Source organism: Megascapheus bottae, chromosome 2 (assembly GCF_031878675.1).
Source record: "Megascapheus bottae isolate mThoBot1 chromosome 2, mThoBot2.hap1, whole genome shotgun sequence".
NCBI lineage: Eukaryota > Metazoa > Chordata > Mammalia > Rodentia > Geomyidae > Megascapheus > Megascapheus bottae.
Window position 1 is genome coordinate 42882821 of NC_143510.1, and position 19685 is coordinate 42902505.

At 40.6% G+C, this 19685-nt stretch overlaps 1 protein-coding gene across 1 annotated transcript in view; it reads right to left on the reverse strand.

Annotated features, from left to right (window-relative positions):
• Window positions 1-19422, reverse strand: part of Adamts20 (ADAM metallopeptidase with thrombospondin type 1 motif 20) — a 102053-nt gene extending 82631 nt beyond the window's left edge. The window contains exons 1-3 of the mRNA XM_090353165.1: window positions 19332-19422; window positions 18182-18561; window positions 6528-6690 (exon numbers count right to left, since the gene is read on the reverse strand). Coding sequence (XP_090209291.1) covers window positions 6528-6690; window positions 18182-18561; window positions 19332-19422 — 634 coding nt within the window. The remainder of the gene's footprint in view (window positions 1-6527; window positions 6691-18181; window positions 18562-19331) is intronic.
• Window positions 19423-19685: the final 263 nt, after the last annotated feature.

Below are 19685 nucleotides of genomic sequence, written 5' to 3' on the forward strand. Positions count from 1 at the left end.
GTATTATATAATCTCGGAAATCCAGCTCAAGAGCACTCCATGCAGCTACCAAAGCAAAGAGGTGTTAAATGGTATCTACTGATAAACCATAGTATGTGGACATGGCTTGGAAATGGATTGCCAAGAAGCATCACATTGAAATTAAAGAGTAACCCATATCAAACAAAAGGTAACCAAGAAAAATACTTTAAGAAAATACTTAACAAGGCTGGGAATTTGGCCTAGTGGTAAGAGTGCTTGCCTAGCACACATGAAGACCCAGGTTCAATTCCTTGGTACCACATATATAGAAAAGCCAGAAGTGGTGCTTTGGCTCAAGTGGTAGAACGCTAGGCTTGAGGAAAGCCCAAGGACAGTGCAAAACCCTTGAGTTCAAGCAGGACTGGCAAAAATATATATTTAACAAGCTGTGTCCCTGGCTCATGCCTTGACTCTGAGGTCTGAGGACTGTGGTTCAAAGCCAGCCTGGGCGGTGAAATCTGTGAGACTCTATCTTCAATTAACAACAATGGAAGAAGGAAGGAAGGAATGGAGGGAGGGAGGGAGGGAAGAAGGCTAGAAAATAAGAAAGAAATGCAATGTTGGAAGAAAAGTACACTATAGAAGCCAAGGAACTTAGGTAGGAGAAATTGAGCAATAGAGTGAAATGCCCCACTCTACCCCCAAAGCACACCCAATAATAAGAGTGAGAGAAACCCTATTTGCTGGCAAGCAGATCCATCAAAGGCATGGGCAGGAAAATGACATCTCCAGAGTCATCTCTTTCAATATGTAGAAGTTTGAGTTGACTCTTAAAAACACCATTAACAAGTTATTGGTTCAAAAGACTGACTGCCATGGTCATACCACGTTTGTGATTCTCTGCCTCTAGATAATCTCACCTTCTGCTCTGCCCACACATGAATACAGCATGATAAATGGCGATTTCAGAAAACGCTGACTAAGAGATCACATCCCATTATCTACCAAACCCCATTCAGCTGTCACTTTAAGGAAAAAAATACAGGTTTTTCAATGTATCTATAAAGTACCCAGGATCTGGTAAGACCGATTCCACGTTCCCTGAGTACCTTGTATATGGGACATGCATTTACTGCTGTGGACTTCTTGTATCACTCACCTAAGTAATCATTTCTAGTAACCTTCCAACCCTCTTAGCTCTAGGGTATGTAATTTAGAAATCCCATCTAAGTTAGACCCCACCTTGATTTACAAAAGGAAACAGACCAGATCTTGGCATATTAGCATGGGATGGTGACATACAAAACAACTGAAATCTGCCTCTGCAGCAACATCAATATAACTGCAGAACACAATGTTAAGTGAATAAGTCAGGCACAAAAAAAGCAAGCACCACTTGTTTGCATGCACACATGAAGGCTGAACTATTAGACACAGAGAAGCAGAGGCAATCTTAATTATCAGAGACTCTGAAGGATTTGGAGGTGGGAAAGAAAAGAAGATAGACTTATATTTTTCAGTTTTCCTCACTAGATGAAGACCTCTAGAGGTATGAAATACCTATTGCATCCATGTTCGTGGATAATCAGATTATCCAGAATCAGACCATTATTGTAAATCAGCCATCTGATTTTTGCCAAAGGTGTTAAAAACACCCCTGAGTGTTTTTAGAAAGACAGTCCCATTAAAATGTGGAAGTAAAAAAAACCTGGATATCCACAAGTAAAGACTGAAAACATATTCCTATCTCAGAGTGTACAAAAAATCAATAAATTTAATTTGATTCTACCAAATTAAAAAGCTACTGCACATCAAAGGAAATAATCACCAGAATGAAGACAAGCCTACATAATATCAGGGGAGGGGATGGAATCTATTAATCAATAGAGGGTTAGTATCCATAATGTGTAATAAACTCAAAAAAATTAAAACCAAAAAACACCATGCTAAAAATGGCTAAGTGAACTGAATAAATAGTTCTCAAAGTACCCACAAATCATCAATATAATTAGATTCCAGCCAGATGCTGGTGGCTCATGCCTATAATCTTAGCTACTCAGGAGGCTGAGATCTGAGAAATGAGGAAAGAATTTTATCTCTAATTAGCCATAAAATGCTGGAAGTAGTGGCATAGCTCAAGTGGTAAAGCACTAGCCTTGAACACAAAATCTTAAGGACAATGCCCAGGCCCTGAATTCAAGACCCAGGACCAACAAATATATATTAGAGAGATAGATAGCTAGATAGATATCTTATTAAGTAAGTAAATTTCATCTCACCCCATTCAGAGTGGCCATCATGAAGATAATCACAAATCTTGGCAAGAAGGACTGTGTCAGAATAAATTAACATAGCTACTGTAGAAATCAGTATGGAGGTTCCTCAAACTAAAAGTACAACTACCATGTCATCCTCCTGTATCATTGAGGAGTATATGTCTAAAAGAATGTAAGTCAGTATACAATAGACATACCTATACATCCATGCTTATATCAGCACTATTCCAAAGAGCCTAGCAATTGAATTATTCTAGGCATTCATTGACTATATCGTGTGTATGCATACACATGTGTATATGTGTATAGTACACATACATATATATTAACATATATGTATATGCACAAATACAGTGGAGCATTATTCAGCCATAAAGAAAAAGGAATATCATTTGCAGGAAAATGGATGGAACTGAAGATCATCATGTTCAGTGAAATAAGCCAGACTAGGAAATCGACCTCAACAGAAAGAAAGAAGGGGGTGGGGAGGGAGCAAGAGATGAAATGCATATCAAAAAGAAGATACTATTGTGGAGACTCCAGTGGGAATGGAGAGAGCAAAAGAGAGGGTAATGAAGGAGATAAATATAATCAAAGTACTTTATATACATGGATGAAAACTGTATAACTGAGCCTATTAAAATGGTGAAAAAATAAAAGAGAGGAGATAATAACTGGGTGCAGTGGCTCATGCCTGTAATGCTAGATACTCAGAAGGCTGAGATCTGAGGATCTCGGTTCAAAGTCAACCCTGGCACTAAAGAGACTCTTATCTCCAATTAACCACTAGAAAAGGGAAGTGGGGCTGAGACTCAAGGGGTGGGGTGGTAGCCTTGAGCTGAAGAGCTCAGGAACAGAGCCTAGGCCCACAGTTCAAGCCCCATGCCCACAAAAAAAAAAAAAAGAGGGAAGATAAAAGAAAGCAAGAGCGATCAACACACTATATGCATGTGTGGAAATATCACAATGAAACCTCATTGTATAACTAACATATGACTATATAATTAAGAAAAAGCTCAACTTTTTGCTTTCAGTTTCTAATCTCTCAAAATTCAAAAGAGAATTTTAAGCTGCCTTGACAACTGAGTAATGGAATTTTCTTTTCCCTAAAAACAAAAAGCTGATTATAAATATCAGTGCCATATAACATCTTTGTTTCCCTAAGGCCTGTAAAAATATTAGCAAAATCCCTAGAGTTCTTAGGGGTACAGCTGCTATTTACTTTGCCATCTTTCTCTCCCAAAAATGTTAAAATGGCTATCTCCATACAGATTAAAAAATATATATATGTATATGTATATATGTGTGTGTGTATAATATATATATATACATATATATATGTATATATATATATATATATATTTGCCAGTCCTGGGGCTTGAAATCAGGACCTGGGCATGTGTTTGAGCTTTCTTAAGGTTAGCACTCTACCACTTGAACCACAGCACCACTCTCAGCTTTTCTGTGTATGTGGTACCAAGGAATTAAACCTAGGCTTCATGCATGCTATGCAAACACTCTACCACTAGGCCACACTCTCGGTTCACACGTCAGAACTTTTAAGATACAAATTTTTTATTCCTTCTTGTCCATAGTCCTGTTCTGATCAACTTTTACATATCTTGCAATATTTAGGACTCCAGGAATAAAAATAAAAATTTTAACTCAAGGAAAAGCACTCATTTAAATGCATCTCACTTTCATGAGTTTCCACTCTAGATTTATTGTTCTACCAATACTGTGCTCTGATAATAGACACTCAGAAACTGCTTTTGTGGAAAAAAGCAGTCTGCAAATGCTGCAGGGGCCATTTTACATCTGTCTCCTTTGTTTGAAGCCAGGCTTCATTGAGAACCTTGACTTTCAGAATGACTCAAGCCTACACACCAACACCTTGTGACTCAAAGAGTTGACTGTAGATAAACAGGTGAGCAGCTAAAACCCCACCCCTCACCCCCAGGGAACAACTTTCTCTCACAGTGAACATAACCAGAGGTGGAAAGCAATCAGACCACAACTTTAACCAGGACTGTTTGGCTCTTCATAGCTCTTTGACAGCAGCGGGGTGGAAAGATGATCACACCAGTGATATGATAGTGGGACCCATGGAGTCAGATCCCTGGCCCAGAACTCTTCCTTACATATGTATTCCACGACACAGAAATGACATGGGAGGGGGCTCATGCCTGTAATTCTAGCTACTCAGGAGGCCAAGGTCTGAGGATCACATTTTGGAGCCAGTCAGGAAGGAAAGTCTATTCAGACTCTTATCTCAAATTAAACACCAAAAAGCAGGAAGTGGTAGAGTACTATCCTTAAACAAAAATGCTAAGGGACAGCTATGAGGCCCTGAGTTCAAGATCCAGGACGTGTGTGTGTGTGTGTGTGTGTGTGTGTGTTCTAGGCCAATGTAAGGAGTATTCTAAGCCACTAGTCCTTAAAAACTAACTAAATAACCAGGCGCAGTGGCTCATACCTGTAATCCTAGCTACTCAGGATGCTTAGATCTAAGGATCAAAGTTCAAAGCCAGCAGGGGGGGAGGTGGGGCACAAAAGGACCTGAGACTCTTATCTCCAATTAACCTCTAGAAAATGGGAAGTGGGGCTTGGTTCAAGGGTAGCACAATAGCCTTGAGCTGAAGAGTTCAGGGACAGTGCCCAGGCCAAGTTTAAGCCCCATGACCCACCAAAAACAAACAACTAAATAAATAAATACATAAAGTTACTGCTTTAAAAACAAAATTCCCCCAATCCCTGGGGCTTCTTTGGCTCAAGGCTACACTCCACCATTTGAGTTACAGCACTACTTCCAGCTATTTTTGAGTAGTTTTAATAGATACATCTTTACAGGAAATGCATATTATGATTAAAAGGAAAATCTAAGCAGTACAGTCTTCTACTTGCCTTTTATTTGCAGACTTTTTGAATAAAATTTTTCCTATAAATTAAACAAAAAAATAAAAACTAGCTTTCCTTAAGCCATTTTCTGGCTAGTAACTGATCATGAATGTAAAACTCTGCCTTCTCATCCCACACTTTGCTTGTTTTATGTGCTGATTCGTTTAAGAAGCTCCACAATTCATGAAGCAAATTGCTCCTAAAAGGTGATTCAGACCCCACACTAGCTGTCTTCTGTTGAAGTCTACTGTGAAACTGGACCCATTTGGGTTCGCTTCGAAGCTGTAAAAACAAAACCCTTATGCTCATATTAAAAGCCTAAGAAAGTCACCTATGTCATTAGATTGAAAACACGGCCGTACACACAGTAAGAACCACTCCAGCACTGCACTCTTACAATAGCTAAAGGTGAAGAAGCACCATCCAGGGAAGAATCGTTGAACAGGTTATTATTATATACCAACATGGATGGCTTCACAGTGGGCAAAACTATAGCTTAGGGACGTCTATAATCTCTAAATAAATCCTCCCTCATCCCACAATTTGTGTAGATGTTGTGCTTTGAGGGTAACTGTAGGTGACTTTTCTCTACTAGGTCTTTGTTACAATAGTGAGGGCTCATCCACATATATACATAAAATTGTGTGTGGGGGGGGTGCTGGTCCTGGGCTTGAACTCAGGGGCTGGATACTGTTCCTGAGCTGTACTGCTCAAGGATAGCACTCTTCCACTTGAGCCATAGTGCCACTTCTGGCTGTTTTTGGTAGTTCATTTCAAATAAGAGTTTCATGGACTTTCAAGCCCAGGCTGGCTTTGAACTACTGATCTTCAGATCTCAGCTTCCTGGGTAGCCTGGATTAGAGGTGTGAGCCACCAGTGCTTGGCTCTGAACACAATTTTTTGATGAACATGTGCACATGAAGTACAAGATGAGACTTAACCTGCATACAAATCCTTGATTTTTAGAGTCTAATCTATTACCAATCTTCAGTAACCTGAAATATGTAACGTTAAAAAATTAGTAATAGAACTAGACCTCTCATTAAAAAAAAAACACTTTGTAAAACAAATGTAGAAGTATCCAGTATCTATGGGTGCACTCTGGCAAAACTTCATAGAAAGTGAAGACCATTTCAGGCATTGCTTATAATAGAAGCCCTAAATTCAACAGGAAAGTGGACAGAAGAAATAACTCCAACAAAAAGATCTAGTGTGAAATGCAGGAACCATAGCGGATCTATTTTAAGAGTTATCAGGCATCAGTAGCTCATACCTGTAATCTGCATTTAGAAGAGAGAAAGAAAGAGAGGGAGAAAGGAAAGGGGAAAGGGAAAGGGGGAAAGGTGGAAGGAAGGAAGGGAGGGAGGGAAATTACATCACGTCACCACTTACCTGAAACGTCACAAGGCTGGTGGGACTGGACTGAAGAACTCCTCTTGAACTCCTGTCTGTATATAAGATGAGGCTTGTTGTGGTCCTCTTGAGGATCAGTTCCATTTGCCTGCATGATAGGCTCTAAGAAATATTCCCCATCGTGCGCTTTAAATGTTCCCATCTGAAGATAAAGAGAACAGCATTGTCTCTCACTACCAGTCACTGAGAAGAATTGTCATACTACAGGTGCTAAAAGCAAGAGGACTATGGGAATAGCTTCGTGGTAATGCTTTTGCCCAGCACACGCGCGCGCGCACACACACACACACACACACACACACTCCTCAGTCCTTATGCTTGAACTCAGGGCCTGGGCAGTATCCCTGAGCTTTTTTTCTTTTTTTCTCAAGGTTAGCACTTTACCACTTGAGCTCCACTTCTGGCTTTTTGGAGATTAATTGAAGGTAAGAGACCCCTACCTGGACTAACTTTGACCCCTAATTGTTAAATCTGAATGGGACAGTGGCACCTGGCTTCAACAGATTTTTTTAAATATCCAAATTATATATGGAAAAATAAATGATCAATCACCTCCAAACTAATTGTGAGAGAATAAAGTGGAAACAAGAGAAAAAGGTACTAAAACATTATAAAGTCATAGTGAATATTCCAGTATTGACACACAAAGGGACAGAGAGAATAGGGAAAAGATACTAGATACAAATCCTATGGTGTACGTGAATACCTGTTGTGTATGAATGGCGACTTAGATTAACAAGAAAGACAGAAACTTTAATTAACAGTATCACAACAAGAGCACAGACATTGAAAAACTAAATTGGAATCCATCTCATGGAATAAATAGCAAAAGATGAACGATGTTGGCAAATAAAACCATCAAAGTAACTTAGAGGAATTATTTTGGAGTGGGAAAGGAAATTTACACCATGACTCATGATGCATTAAAAATACACATAATAAACTAAAATTTCTGTTTGGCATAAACACAGATGACAACAAGTCATATTTATATCATAAATATAAATGGTAATTAGAACACTGTGTTGTAACTTGGAAGACTGGCAAAGAGCATTCTGTCTCTAAAGAGATATGACTTTTTCTAGAATACTGTTTGTACATTCTAAAAAGTATATGTATTTAGGCACACACTAAAATCTTTAGCTACTCAGGAAGCTGAGATCTGGGGGATTGAGGTTCAAAGCCAGCCTGGGCAGGAAAGTCCATGAGATTCTAGTCTTTAATCACCAAAAAGCAGGATAGACTTAGGTACAATTTCATTCTTATCTCTGATGCTTCATGCAAGCTAAACCCTCTATTTCCTACCCTACCTCATCACACCCACTGCTTCCATTCCATCGTTCTAGACTTAAATAGCAGATATTCAGAAAGGTCTTCTTTAACCATTTACCCACCATCTTCTTGAAAATACATCCTATGTCCTCAATTTCTTCAGAATTTATGAACCTATGTCATAGTTACATATGATTCACCTGCATAGTTACATATGATTCACCTTCCTGGAAACATAACCAGAGACTACTTTTGAATTTTTTTCACAGACTCTAGTTGCTGAGACATAGCAGATGTACACAGTACACAATAAATACTGGTTGAACCACAGAAGCTGTTTTCAACTTGTTAATCTTGGCTTATATAAAGCAGAGTGAGAACATCAGTTTGAAAATATGACACAAAAGTCACAATATGTAGACACTTACCAACAGGGATGTTTGTTTAATTAGAGAAGTTTATAAGGTTGGGTGGGGAAAAAAATGATACCTTCCTTTGAATTAACCTTGACATGTAGCATTTCTTGGCACCATAAATGCAGGCAAAATACCCCAGGGAAGGTGTTAGCAGGCAACACAGATGTTTTCATCACAGGAAGAGATTCAAGATATCTCATGATATGGTTTTCTTACAAATACTCCAAATTTAGGATAATGATTAAGTCTGACTTAGCTCATACAATGCAACAGGCTACTGAAAACTAGACAACTATTGTCTATTGATAATATTGTCCATATTTCAACATAACTTCTTTCTATTTTAGGTGCATTAAAAAATTTCGCACACCTCACACATTGTAATCTTAACTACTCAGGCTGAAATCGGAGGGTCACAGTTCAAAGCCAGCCCAAGCAGAAAAGTTCATGAGATTCTTACATCTCCATGTAACTAGCAGAAAGCTATAAACAGAGCTGTGGTTCAAGTGGTAGAGTACAGGCCTTAGGCAAAAAAAGCTTAGGGACAATACCCAGGCCCTGAGTTCAAGCCCTCCCCCTGCACACATGCACACAATAATATTTATTATTTATATTAGTTTATATGATTATCTGATATTTGCTGAGCATTGTTAAGTCATCGGGTTTGTCTAAGATACATTTACATATACTTTTTCTTTCAATACTGGAAAGTCAAATGATTGGGTGCTTTTAGTATGTTAATATGTTAGAACTATATATTTTTAAATGATTTAAAAATCAGTGAGTAGATGGGTTGAATTTGAACAGATGCAGAAAGAAAAATGAGGGGTTAACATTGATCAAAATACAATGTACTCACAAAGTGGCATGTTGAATTGGAAACTTTCTGTACAACTAACAATAATTTAAAAATTAAAAAAGGAAAGAACAATGAAACGTCATCTAATATTCTGACTACAAAACCCTCAAATGATGTCTTTTCAATAAAAAGTAAGGCAATGCATGTTAGGATTATGTATATTTTCCTTAGTGGCCTATTCTCTAAATTTATTAATGATGCCAGTGTGTATTTTCCAAAATATAACCACAAATGGAAATAAACCACAAATATAACTATATAAAATATAGTTATTTACATATAGCTTTTATATATTATATTGTAAATAGTTATGCATGTTTATATATAAGTACCTATATTTATGAACACATAAATAAATATAACCCACGCATAACACAACTGAAGCATTCTCTGCCTTCCCAGAAAACAAATGTCAGAAACAAAGACATTATTTTTGAAATCTGAGTCTAAGGATCCAAGGAAAATCTTTTTCTGCCTCTTGAAAAAAAAAAGTCCTGCTAAGAAGAGGAAATGTGATAGTATCTTGGGAAAAGATAGCCATAGATGTGAGCTAGCCTGTCACTTAGCTAAACACATGAATAAATCCACTGCAAAAATTGTCACGATATTCCCAAGCAATACTGGAAATGTTTGTACCTGTGAGGTTTCACACCTTCTTCTTGAACCAGAATTTGTCTACGAGGTAGTTCTATTTTAATGTTCCAATGAAATCACACATGGGTGCAATCAGAGATCCCATTGGAGATAGGAATACAGTTCTAGCCAGAGTCTAGCTAGAGTCCATTAGCACCTCCCTTTAAGTGGCCTTAAAAGACTCCAACTGGCTAATAATAGTGCCTTTACAATGTCTGGTCTTTTCCTTAAACAAAACCTTATTTCTTTACAAATACCAAGCTCAAAATAATTGCAAATGATTGTTTTTAAAAGTGACTTCCCTTTTGTTGAATGGAAGGGCATGAAGCACTTAGACAGTATTTTACTACCATTAGTTCTTCAAGAAGCCACTCACTGAAGAAGGCTTTCTAATAAAATATGTATTTTTAAAAACATTTTGACATTCGGTTCCCCAGGAAACAATTATTAAAAAAAAAAAAACAACAGCTAGGAAAGAAACCTGGAAAGGAATTTGAGGCCATAGCAAAACAGGTGGCTCCTAGAATTATATTTAGATCATGTCATATTTTAAGCAACCTATCTGAGGATGATGAATCCTGCAATATGCTTTCTTTCTATGGCTATTCAAAGCCGTCAAACTAGCTTTTATTGGGACAGGACTTTCCCAATGACATAGAATAATGCTTGTCCATTCACCAAGCTCTTTTGAAAGGCAATGAGTGAGCATACAACTGGTTTCAATGAATTCTCATATATAAATTCTTAATTTATATATGAATTGAGGATTTTTCATATAATTTTCCTCCCAACATAATCTCTGTGGCATTCGTCCACATCTATTTTCCAAAATATGTGACAAACACACATATAGTTTCTATCTCCAGTAATGTAACCTTAAATTTCATCAAAGGGAACAACCTCCCACCTAGCTCTTGTCTTGAATATTCTGCAGCTAAAACACAGTAAACACTGGCCAGCACCTCTGAAAATAAGGCACCATTAAATTGTTATCTAAAATACTTCATTTTTCCATCTTTAATAATATCATGAGAATATTTATACCACATTCAAATGTGGCTCATGCCTATAATCCTAGCTACTTCTTCAGAAGGCTGAGATCTGAGAATCAGGTTTCAGGCTAGTGCAGGCAGAAAAGTGTATGAGACCCTTAGCTCCCACTAATGAAAGAAAGAAAGAAAGAAAGAAGGAAAGAAAGAAAGAAAGAAAGAAAGAAGAAGAAAGAAAGAAAGAAAGAAAGAGAAAGAAAGAAAGAAAAGGAAGGAAGGAAGGAAGGAAGGAAGGAAGGAAGGAAGGAAGGAAGGAAGGAAGGAAGGAAGGAAGGAAGGAGAGAAAGAAACAGAGACAGAGGAAGGGAGGGAGGCAGGAAGGGAGGGAGGGAGGGAGTGGCCTGCATCTCAGAGCACCAGTCATAAGTGAAAAATGATAAGAGCAATAGGCCCCAAGTTGAAGCCCCAATACCAACACTCCCTCCCTTAAAAGCTGAGTGAGCTTTAGCCACAGGAAATCATAGAAAAGGGAAAGAGTAGCTCAAAAGCAGATTAGAAAAGACAGAATTGTTAGAGAAAAAGCAAATATGAATACAAACAACTGTAGAAAACAAATGTTGGAGCTCAGAGTATAGCTTAGTGATAGAGAATTTTTAGCATATGCAAGGTCCTGGGATCTATATATTTTTTAAAATCAAACAAATATTTCCAAAATAGTCATCTCTTTCTTGCCAAAAGTTCCTGTGTCATCATGATTTTGAGTTAATGGCCATGAGATCACATAGTCATTTAACTAAGTGTCATGACAATTAGGGGAGAGTGTTTGTTTTATCTCTGCCAGGACTGGGGCTTGAATTCAGGGTTTGGGCACTATCCCTTAGCATTTTCTCTCAAGATTGGTGGTCTCATCCACTTGAGTCAAAGCTCCACTTCCAGCATTCTGTTGGTTAAATTGGAGAGCCTGGTTAAATTGGAGAGCCGTCTCATAGATTTATCTGCCCAGGGGGGTCTTTGAACCTTGATCCTCCAATCTCAGCCTTCTGAGTAGGATTTTAGTTATGAGCTATCACCACTGTCCAAGCAAGAGCAGGCAAACCCAAATAGACATCAACTCTCCACACTCCTAATCACCTCTTCCTTCGTGTTTCCTTTCTCAAAGTCCACATTGTGTTTTTAATATCCCTCACATAATAGTACTTGACTGGCTGTGTGATCATTAAGTGTTTGTTTGTATGATGCCATTATGTGATAGCCCTACCTAAGGATCTGTATACCCCTTCCCCAGGGGCTACTCTGAATCAAGAGCCAAATGTGCCAGAGATACAAAGGCAGACTCATTTGGAGAAACCATAGAATACCACTCTGCCATATTTTACTCCAGGAGAGTTCTATTGAATCCCGCTTGAAGAGCCTGCAATGATTCTACTCAACATTCTCCTCTTCCCTCTCTCCCTGTCTCAGACTTGTGTGGCTCTTCCATCTCTCTCGTTCATTTCTCAAACACAGACATGTGTGTGTCTGTGTATTTGCATGTGTGCATGCATGTCAGTGCTGAGGCTTGAACTAAAGGCTTGGGCATTGTCCCTTAGCTTTATCACTCAAGGCTAGCACTCCATCATGTGACAGTTCGATTTCTGGCTTTTGGGTGGTTAATTGAAGAGAAGAGTCTCATATAGACTTTCCTTTCTAATCTGGTTTTGAACCTCAATCCTCAGATATCCGTCTCCTGAGTAGCTAGGATTACAGACCCCTGGCTTAACATAGATATTTGCACAAAGAAAGAAAGAAAGAAAGAAAGAGAGAGAGAGAGAGAGAGAGAGAGAGAGAGAGAGAGAGAGAGAGAGAGAGAGAGAGAGAGGAAGGAAGGAAGAGAGAGAGAGAGAAAGGAATCCCATTTGAGACTTGGCTTCTTAAAGAATCCTGAGTAATACAAACTAGAATGTTAAAAATAGAGGCATGGGAAAATCTCCCAGTTGTTTGACATGAATTAGTAAAGGAAAATCATTTCACTTCACACAATGAACTATGAATACACAATGACATATGGAATGATCTAGGGCCCTGTCAATTGTAGGGGAAAGGAATAGAGCTGGTTAGAAAAGAATCATTATTTTGCAGAATAGACAAAAACCAGTATTGGCACTATTGATAGTTTTTCCACTCTTCCTGTCAGGACTATAAGTTGCTAGTGTAAATGGATAACCGGTTATTATAGAGCAGGAGTATCCTGACAAGCTGCACAGATTCCTATGAGAAATTTCATGTCCATAGGGCCATCGCAAACTACAGAGAATACTGCATAAGCCAGAGGCAAAGTCTGGTTTTATGACACCTGGAACCTGTTTCCTTCAACCAAAATGACCGCATTACTTCAAATCTCACCAAGAAATATTACAGTAAACCCTCTAGGTGGCCAAACTACTCTCTGAGTGAATTTGAAAGAAAGGAACCTGCTAGAAAATAGGAGAAGAGAGCTACCAGGAACACAAGAAATTCAGGAATGGCTTGCACAAAATTTGTAATGTTATCATGGTAAGTATACGTCAATAATATTCTCAGTACCTACTGACCCCTCAAAGCATTTATCAACTTTATAAAGATGTAGATAATATCATAATCAAAATAGGTTCAGAATTAAAGGTAAGGAAATTAAGGCCACAACCCACAAACATCTCAGCCTCCTAAGTAGATAGGATTACAGATATGAGCCACCAATGTCCAGTTTGATTCTATGATTTAGTGAAAGAATAAAATATAAAATACCAAGACTTCTAAAAGTGTGTGTGGGGGGTGACAATATAGAAATTGGAAGCAAATATGAGTTAACACTTTGAGTTGATGTGGCATCAGTAAAAACACTAAGGGATGCATTTGAACAAAAGCCTATGTAGTCTGGGCACTGGTGGCTTATAGTTGTCATCTTAGTTACTCAGGAGGCTGAGATCAAAGGATCAAGGTTCAAAGTCAGGCTGGATAGGAAAATCTGTGAGACTCTTATCTGTAGCAAGCAAAAGGTAAGAGAATAAATGTAAGTTCTCAGCTCATAATTCTGCTGCTGCTGCTTCTACTACTGCCCAAAAGGTACAGAGAGATCATAATAGCAAACCGGGCTGGCTCACACCTGTAATCCTAGCTACTCATCAGGCTAAGGTCTGAGGATCAAGGTCCACAGCCAGTCAAGATAGACAAATTAAAAGTCTTATCTCCAATTAACCAGCAAAAGGTTGGAAGCAGAGGTGTAGCTAAAATGTTAGTGAGCCCTCAGTGAAAAAGCTAAGGGACAGTGCACCAAGGTGCTGAGTTCACACCTTAGTAGTGGCACAAAAGTAAATAAATTAATATTCACATTAGCAGCCGAAAAATGAAACCACGTGCTCATTTCAATATATTTAGGGAAAGCGTTTCATAAAATGTAATACCCATTGATAACTGGAAACAAAACAAAGCAAAAAAGGAGAGAATTCTGTTAATTAGACAAGAGCCAAAAATTCCACTAACAAATCTCAATGTTCAAAAAATTGATGGTAGCTGGGCACAGTGGTTCATGCCTATAATCCTCGCTACTCAGGAGGCTGAGATCTGAGGATCATGGTTCAAAGCCAGCCAGCGCAATACAAAGCCATGAGACTCTTAACTCCAATTAATCACTAGAAAATGAGAAATGGGGCTTATGCCTCAAGGGTAGAGTGGTAGCCTTGAGCTGAAGAGCTCAGGGAGAGTGCCCCACCACTGCTCCCTCCCCCCCAGAAAAAATTTGACAGTGGTTCAAGCCAGACTGTCAAAATGAAGTGACCAGGGGACAAAGATAAGTTAGAAGTAGCATGAGCTGGCCCAGAAGTGGCACTGTTAAGGTTTGTATCAACACTAATTTCAAACAACTCAGCTGATGTAGGCATTGGTTAGTTTATTCATTCATTCACTCATTGTGCTGGTACTGGGGCTAGAACCTTGAGACTCTTGGTTGGCTTTTTCGCACAGAGCTGCTATTCTACCACGTAAGCTATATGTACTGTAAATAAACTTAAATGACTCATTTGAGACTTTCTGAAAAATAAGAAATTCATACAATGATAGATGCATTCTAAGACCTATTGAAGGTTCTGTTCTTTTACAAAATTAGTAACCTAGAAAAGGCTAATATTAGAACCAGGGTAGAAGTAAAAAATCATAAAGAGGAAAATAATGACTGTTTCAGGGTTAATATCAAAAGTGAGGAAACTCACTCAGGTGCTAGTGGCTCAAGGATCTCATCCTAGCTGCGCTAAGGGCGGAAATTGTGGTTTTAAAAAAATTAAAAAGTGGGCTGGGAGTTTGGCCTATTGGTAGAGTGCTTGCTTAGCATGCACAAAGACCCAGGTTTGATTCCTCGGTATCACATACATAGAAAAAATAAACTGGAAGTGGTGCTGTGGCTCAAGTGGTAGAGCTCTAGCCTTGAGTAAAGTCCAAAGACAGTGCTCAGATCCTGAATTCAAGCCCTATGACTGGCAAAAAAAAAAAAAAAAAAAAGTAAAAAGTAAACCCTGTGCTGATGGCTCATGCCTATAATCCTAGCTACTCTAGAGGCTGAAATCTGAGAACCATGGTACTAAGCCAACCCAGGTTAAAAAAAAACAAAAAAAAAAAACTTGTGAGACTCTTATCTCCTATAAACTACTCAGAAAAAACCACAAGTGAGTGGCACTGTGGGTCAAGTGGTAGAGAAAACAAATCTCAGGGACAGTGCCCAGGCCCTGTGTTCAAGCCCCAAGACTGGAGAAAAAAAAAAAGAGGAAAATCAAAAAGTCATGGATGTATTATTATGACCAAAATACGGAAAATAAATTCAATTTTGGTATCTATTCTGATTTCCTATATTACTGGAAACTTTCCACATCACAATTATTGTGCCCAATTTAGTCATATACAAATTCAAGTAAATTAAGGTAAAATTAAATTGTGTAGATATGAAAATTAACCTTTTTTTGTTCATAACCAGACTTGAATTAAGCCTAACTCTGTCCTTTAGCTTTGTTTTGCTCAAGTCTAGCACTCTACCAACTTGAGCCACAACTTTAGTCCAGCTTTTGAGTTAATTGGAGGTATGAGTCTTACAGAATATTCTTCTTGGTCTGGCTTGGAAATGATATGCTCGGATCTCAACTTCCTTAGTAACTAGGATTACAGGCCTGAGCCAATGGTGCCCAGTTGAAAATTAATTTTCAAATGTTAAAAAGTTCTGAAGATGTCACTAACCCTATCATAAACCAAGTACACTAAAAATCAGATTAATGAAACATGGACATAGAAAAGATGATTAGATAACTATATCCAAACTGACACAGTAACAAGAAAATATGAAGCCACATTACATCCCAGAATCATCTTTAAGTTTTCTGCATCCAGAAAACTTAAATTATTATCCCATATCCAGATATGGGATAATAATTTCAACTAAACAAATATTATGAATCTAAATGATCAGAAATATCAATCCTAATAATAATATATATCATCTAGAATCATTTTCCATACCATAAAACACTAAACCAAGAAAATACATTGACCAGTTTAAATTTGTAGTAGAAAGTCTAAGGTTTTCCAAAGTAACATCACTTTAAAAGCTTTTAGAAAGGAGAAACCCTTTTTCATCTGAAGTATAAGTAGCTGTGAAAATACTAAGGGGTGTTTTTGGATACACTGATGCCCCAAGTATTTTACACTGCTCCTTAAAAAGGAAGCTGTTTTCAGCATTTAAACGTAAATACAACTCAAGATAATAGACTGAATAGAATAGAAAATAGAGACCTTTTAAAGGTGTTACCTAAATTGACATCATAAATCAACCTAAAAGGAAGTATTACATTTTGTTTGTCTGGAGAGACCCACTACCTGTTTTGTGTTATTAAGTCATAAATAGTAAAATGTCTTTGAATACCTTTCTAAAAGTCTGGATTGTTTACCTGTTTGTTTTTGCTAATCAAAAGCTAGAGTATGTGGGAATAATGAAATTTCTAGTTCTAGTTTCTTCTCAAATACAAACTTATCATAGTTACTGACAAAGTGGACCCAAATTGTTTGTCTTCAACCTGGGGTGCCATGAAATTGAGTGAGAAAAGTTACATCTTGATTTATGTTAATCTCTGGCTCTGAACATTCCTTTCAGTGGTAATTGAAAAAGAAATCAGACATTGTCACCTTTCTACTAGTGAAACAATGATTATTGCCAATAAAATGAGATTTATGACCAATAAAATGACATAACACATTAGTAAATAGACTGAAGTAAACAGACTGAATAAGTAATCTATAAGTAGACCTTGTCATCCAAATTGCATAACTAGACATAGTACTGCATCACAAATTGTCTGTAATATTTTGGTTCATGTTTTTAATTGGTTTCTTATTTAAATAGACATAAATATATATGAACATATTTAAACACATAATTTACTTGTGTACTTAATATAAACATATGATATATAATATGTGATATCTAAACAGTATGTAAATTTTGTATAATTTATACATGTAGTGTATATATTATTTTATGTGTTATGTATCATACATATAAATGCGGGTGTTATACATATGTATATATATGTATATATATATATATATATATTGCACATGTAATTGTTGCCCTAAATGAGGTTCTGGGGTTAGACAGACTACCGAAGAAGTTCATAGCAAGGAAAAGTAATAATAAAACTCATTTGTATGTGTGCTGGGACTGGGGACCTGAAGCTCTTGCTTATCTTTCCTTATCAAAACTAGGGCCACCCTCCACAGCACATCCTCGCCGGAGATAAGAATCTCATGGACTTTCCTGCCTAGGCTGGCTACAATCTTCAGATTACAACTGTGAGCCACTGGCACCCAGCTATAAAACTGTCTTAGAATAAGAGAGACAAATGAAATAGGTTTCTGATGTCTACTTCCTCTCTTCTCTCCTCGGCAGCCAACGCGCAGCTCCAGCCTTTCTAGTCAAGCGAATGCTCACTAGCCCACGTCTTTGTAGTTATGCTCTACCTTCTCCAGGGCAAGCCAAGGAGAACCGTCTGAACCCTCTTCTCTGTCCTGCTTATCCAGCATGGGGGTGGGGGGTCATCCCAGCCCTGCCAGCCTGGGCCCTCTCATCGGTGTATGACCCTCTGTCTTGTCCTTGCTGCCCTTCTCAATGCCAGTGCATTCACTCATCTTTACCAATACACCTGCCTCCACAGGGGACCGGGGGGGGGCGGGGGGGAGGCAGCAGTGCCTTGCCCGAGGGGAAAAAGCCTACCTGGAAGTTAGAAACACAGCCTGTCCACTGCCCCCCCAAAAGACCACCCCATCACCAGCGCCCCTAGAGCAGGGTAGGGGGGGACTTCGCCCAGGAGACACACATTCCCTGCACCCCAGCCATGCAGCTTTCCAAACTCCTGCACGGGAGGAGCGGTCAGTCCCCAGGCCTGGCCCCTCCGCGGGGTCCCCCGGGCTTACCAGTCCCCCGCACAGGCTGAAGACGGCCCGGTGATCGGCCCGCGCGTTGACCTGGCCGCGGTAGAAGCAGTGCCGCAGGTCGGCGGCGGCGGCGGCGGCGGCGGCGGCGGTTCGGTTCCCCGGGGTGCCGCGCGCGGGGCTCCCCAAGTGCACCTCGCTGTAGCCCGCGGCCAGAAAGGTGGCGTCCAGGCTCAGGTTGAGCCGGAAGAGCTGCCCGTAAGCGCTGATGCGGTAGAGCGTCCTGAAAGGCGCGGGGTCCCCATCCTCCGAGCTGCGCTTCTTCCGGCTGAAGTGACGGCTCTGCGGGAACACTTCTCCGAACTCGTTGACCCGCGTCGGAGTCACCACTTCGTAAGACGCCAAGGTCTTCACCAGCGCTTCTGCAACCAACCAGGACAGCCGCGCCGTCGAGCCACCGCGTGGGCGTGCCCGGAGCCCCCGCCCCCCAGGACCCCACCCATCCCCGGAGAGGGGACGGGGGCACCGCCGCCCGTGCGCGTGCACACACGCACACACACACACACACACACACACACACACACACACGTGCGCACGGCCCAGGCACCACCAACGTTGCCCACCCGCCGCCCGGATTTGCTCCCCATCTCCCCGGCCACCCCTCGTAGCCCCCAGCCGCCGCCACCCCCACCCACTCCCACGCTGCGCGTGTCCACTCCCACCCAGGAGTCAAATGCGTTCTCAATCCCCCCCCCCCATCCCACCTCACCCCACCCCGCAGCGCGCGCGATTCCTCGAAATCCAAACGCAATCAAAGGATTTCCAGGATGCTGGAGCTGATTGGCCGGGGGGCAGGGCCGGGATTCCCCTGCGGGGTTACGAGCCCCCCCCCCTTCCCCTCCTCCGCCCCCACCACGGGGAGGGAGGGAGGGAGAAGAAGCGAGCCAGGGAGAAGAGAGGGAGGAAGAGAGAGAGAGAGAAGAGAGAGAAGAGAGAGAGAGAGAGAGAGAGAGAGAGAGAGAGAGAGAGAGAGAGAGAGAGAGAGAGAGAGAGAGAGAGAGAGAGAGAGAGAGAGAGAGAGAGAGAAGAGAAGAGAAGAGCCCAGGGAGAGAGCGCGCGCGCCCCTGCTCCCGCTCCGCCTGCCAAAAACCATCTGGTGGGTTTGGCTCTGGCGCCCCGAGGGTGACCTTACCTTGTCTGGGGTGGAAATGAAATTCCCAAGACCTGGCGATGAGGAGCGAGAGGTGGTACAGCAGCCCCGTTATCCACTTGGCCACACGCATGGTTCCACCCGAGGGATCCTCGATCTGGGAGGCCAATCACCCCACCACCACACCCCCCAACACACACACACACACAAACACACACACACACAGAGCCAATGGCCACCCAAGCGGGCTTCCCCGCACGCGCCCCCGCTCCGCGCGCCCGGCTCCCCGCGCCTCAGCAACCTCCGGAGCTGCAACCCGGGCCCCCGGTCGGCCAGTCTCTCCACAGCTCCAGCCTCCTCTCCCTGAGCCGCTGCTGCCTCATCGCACTGCAGCCC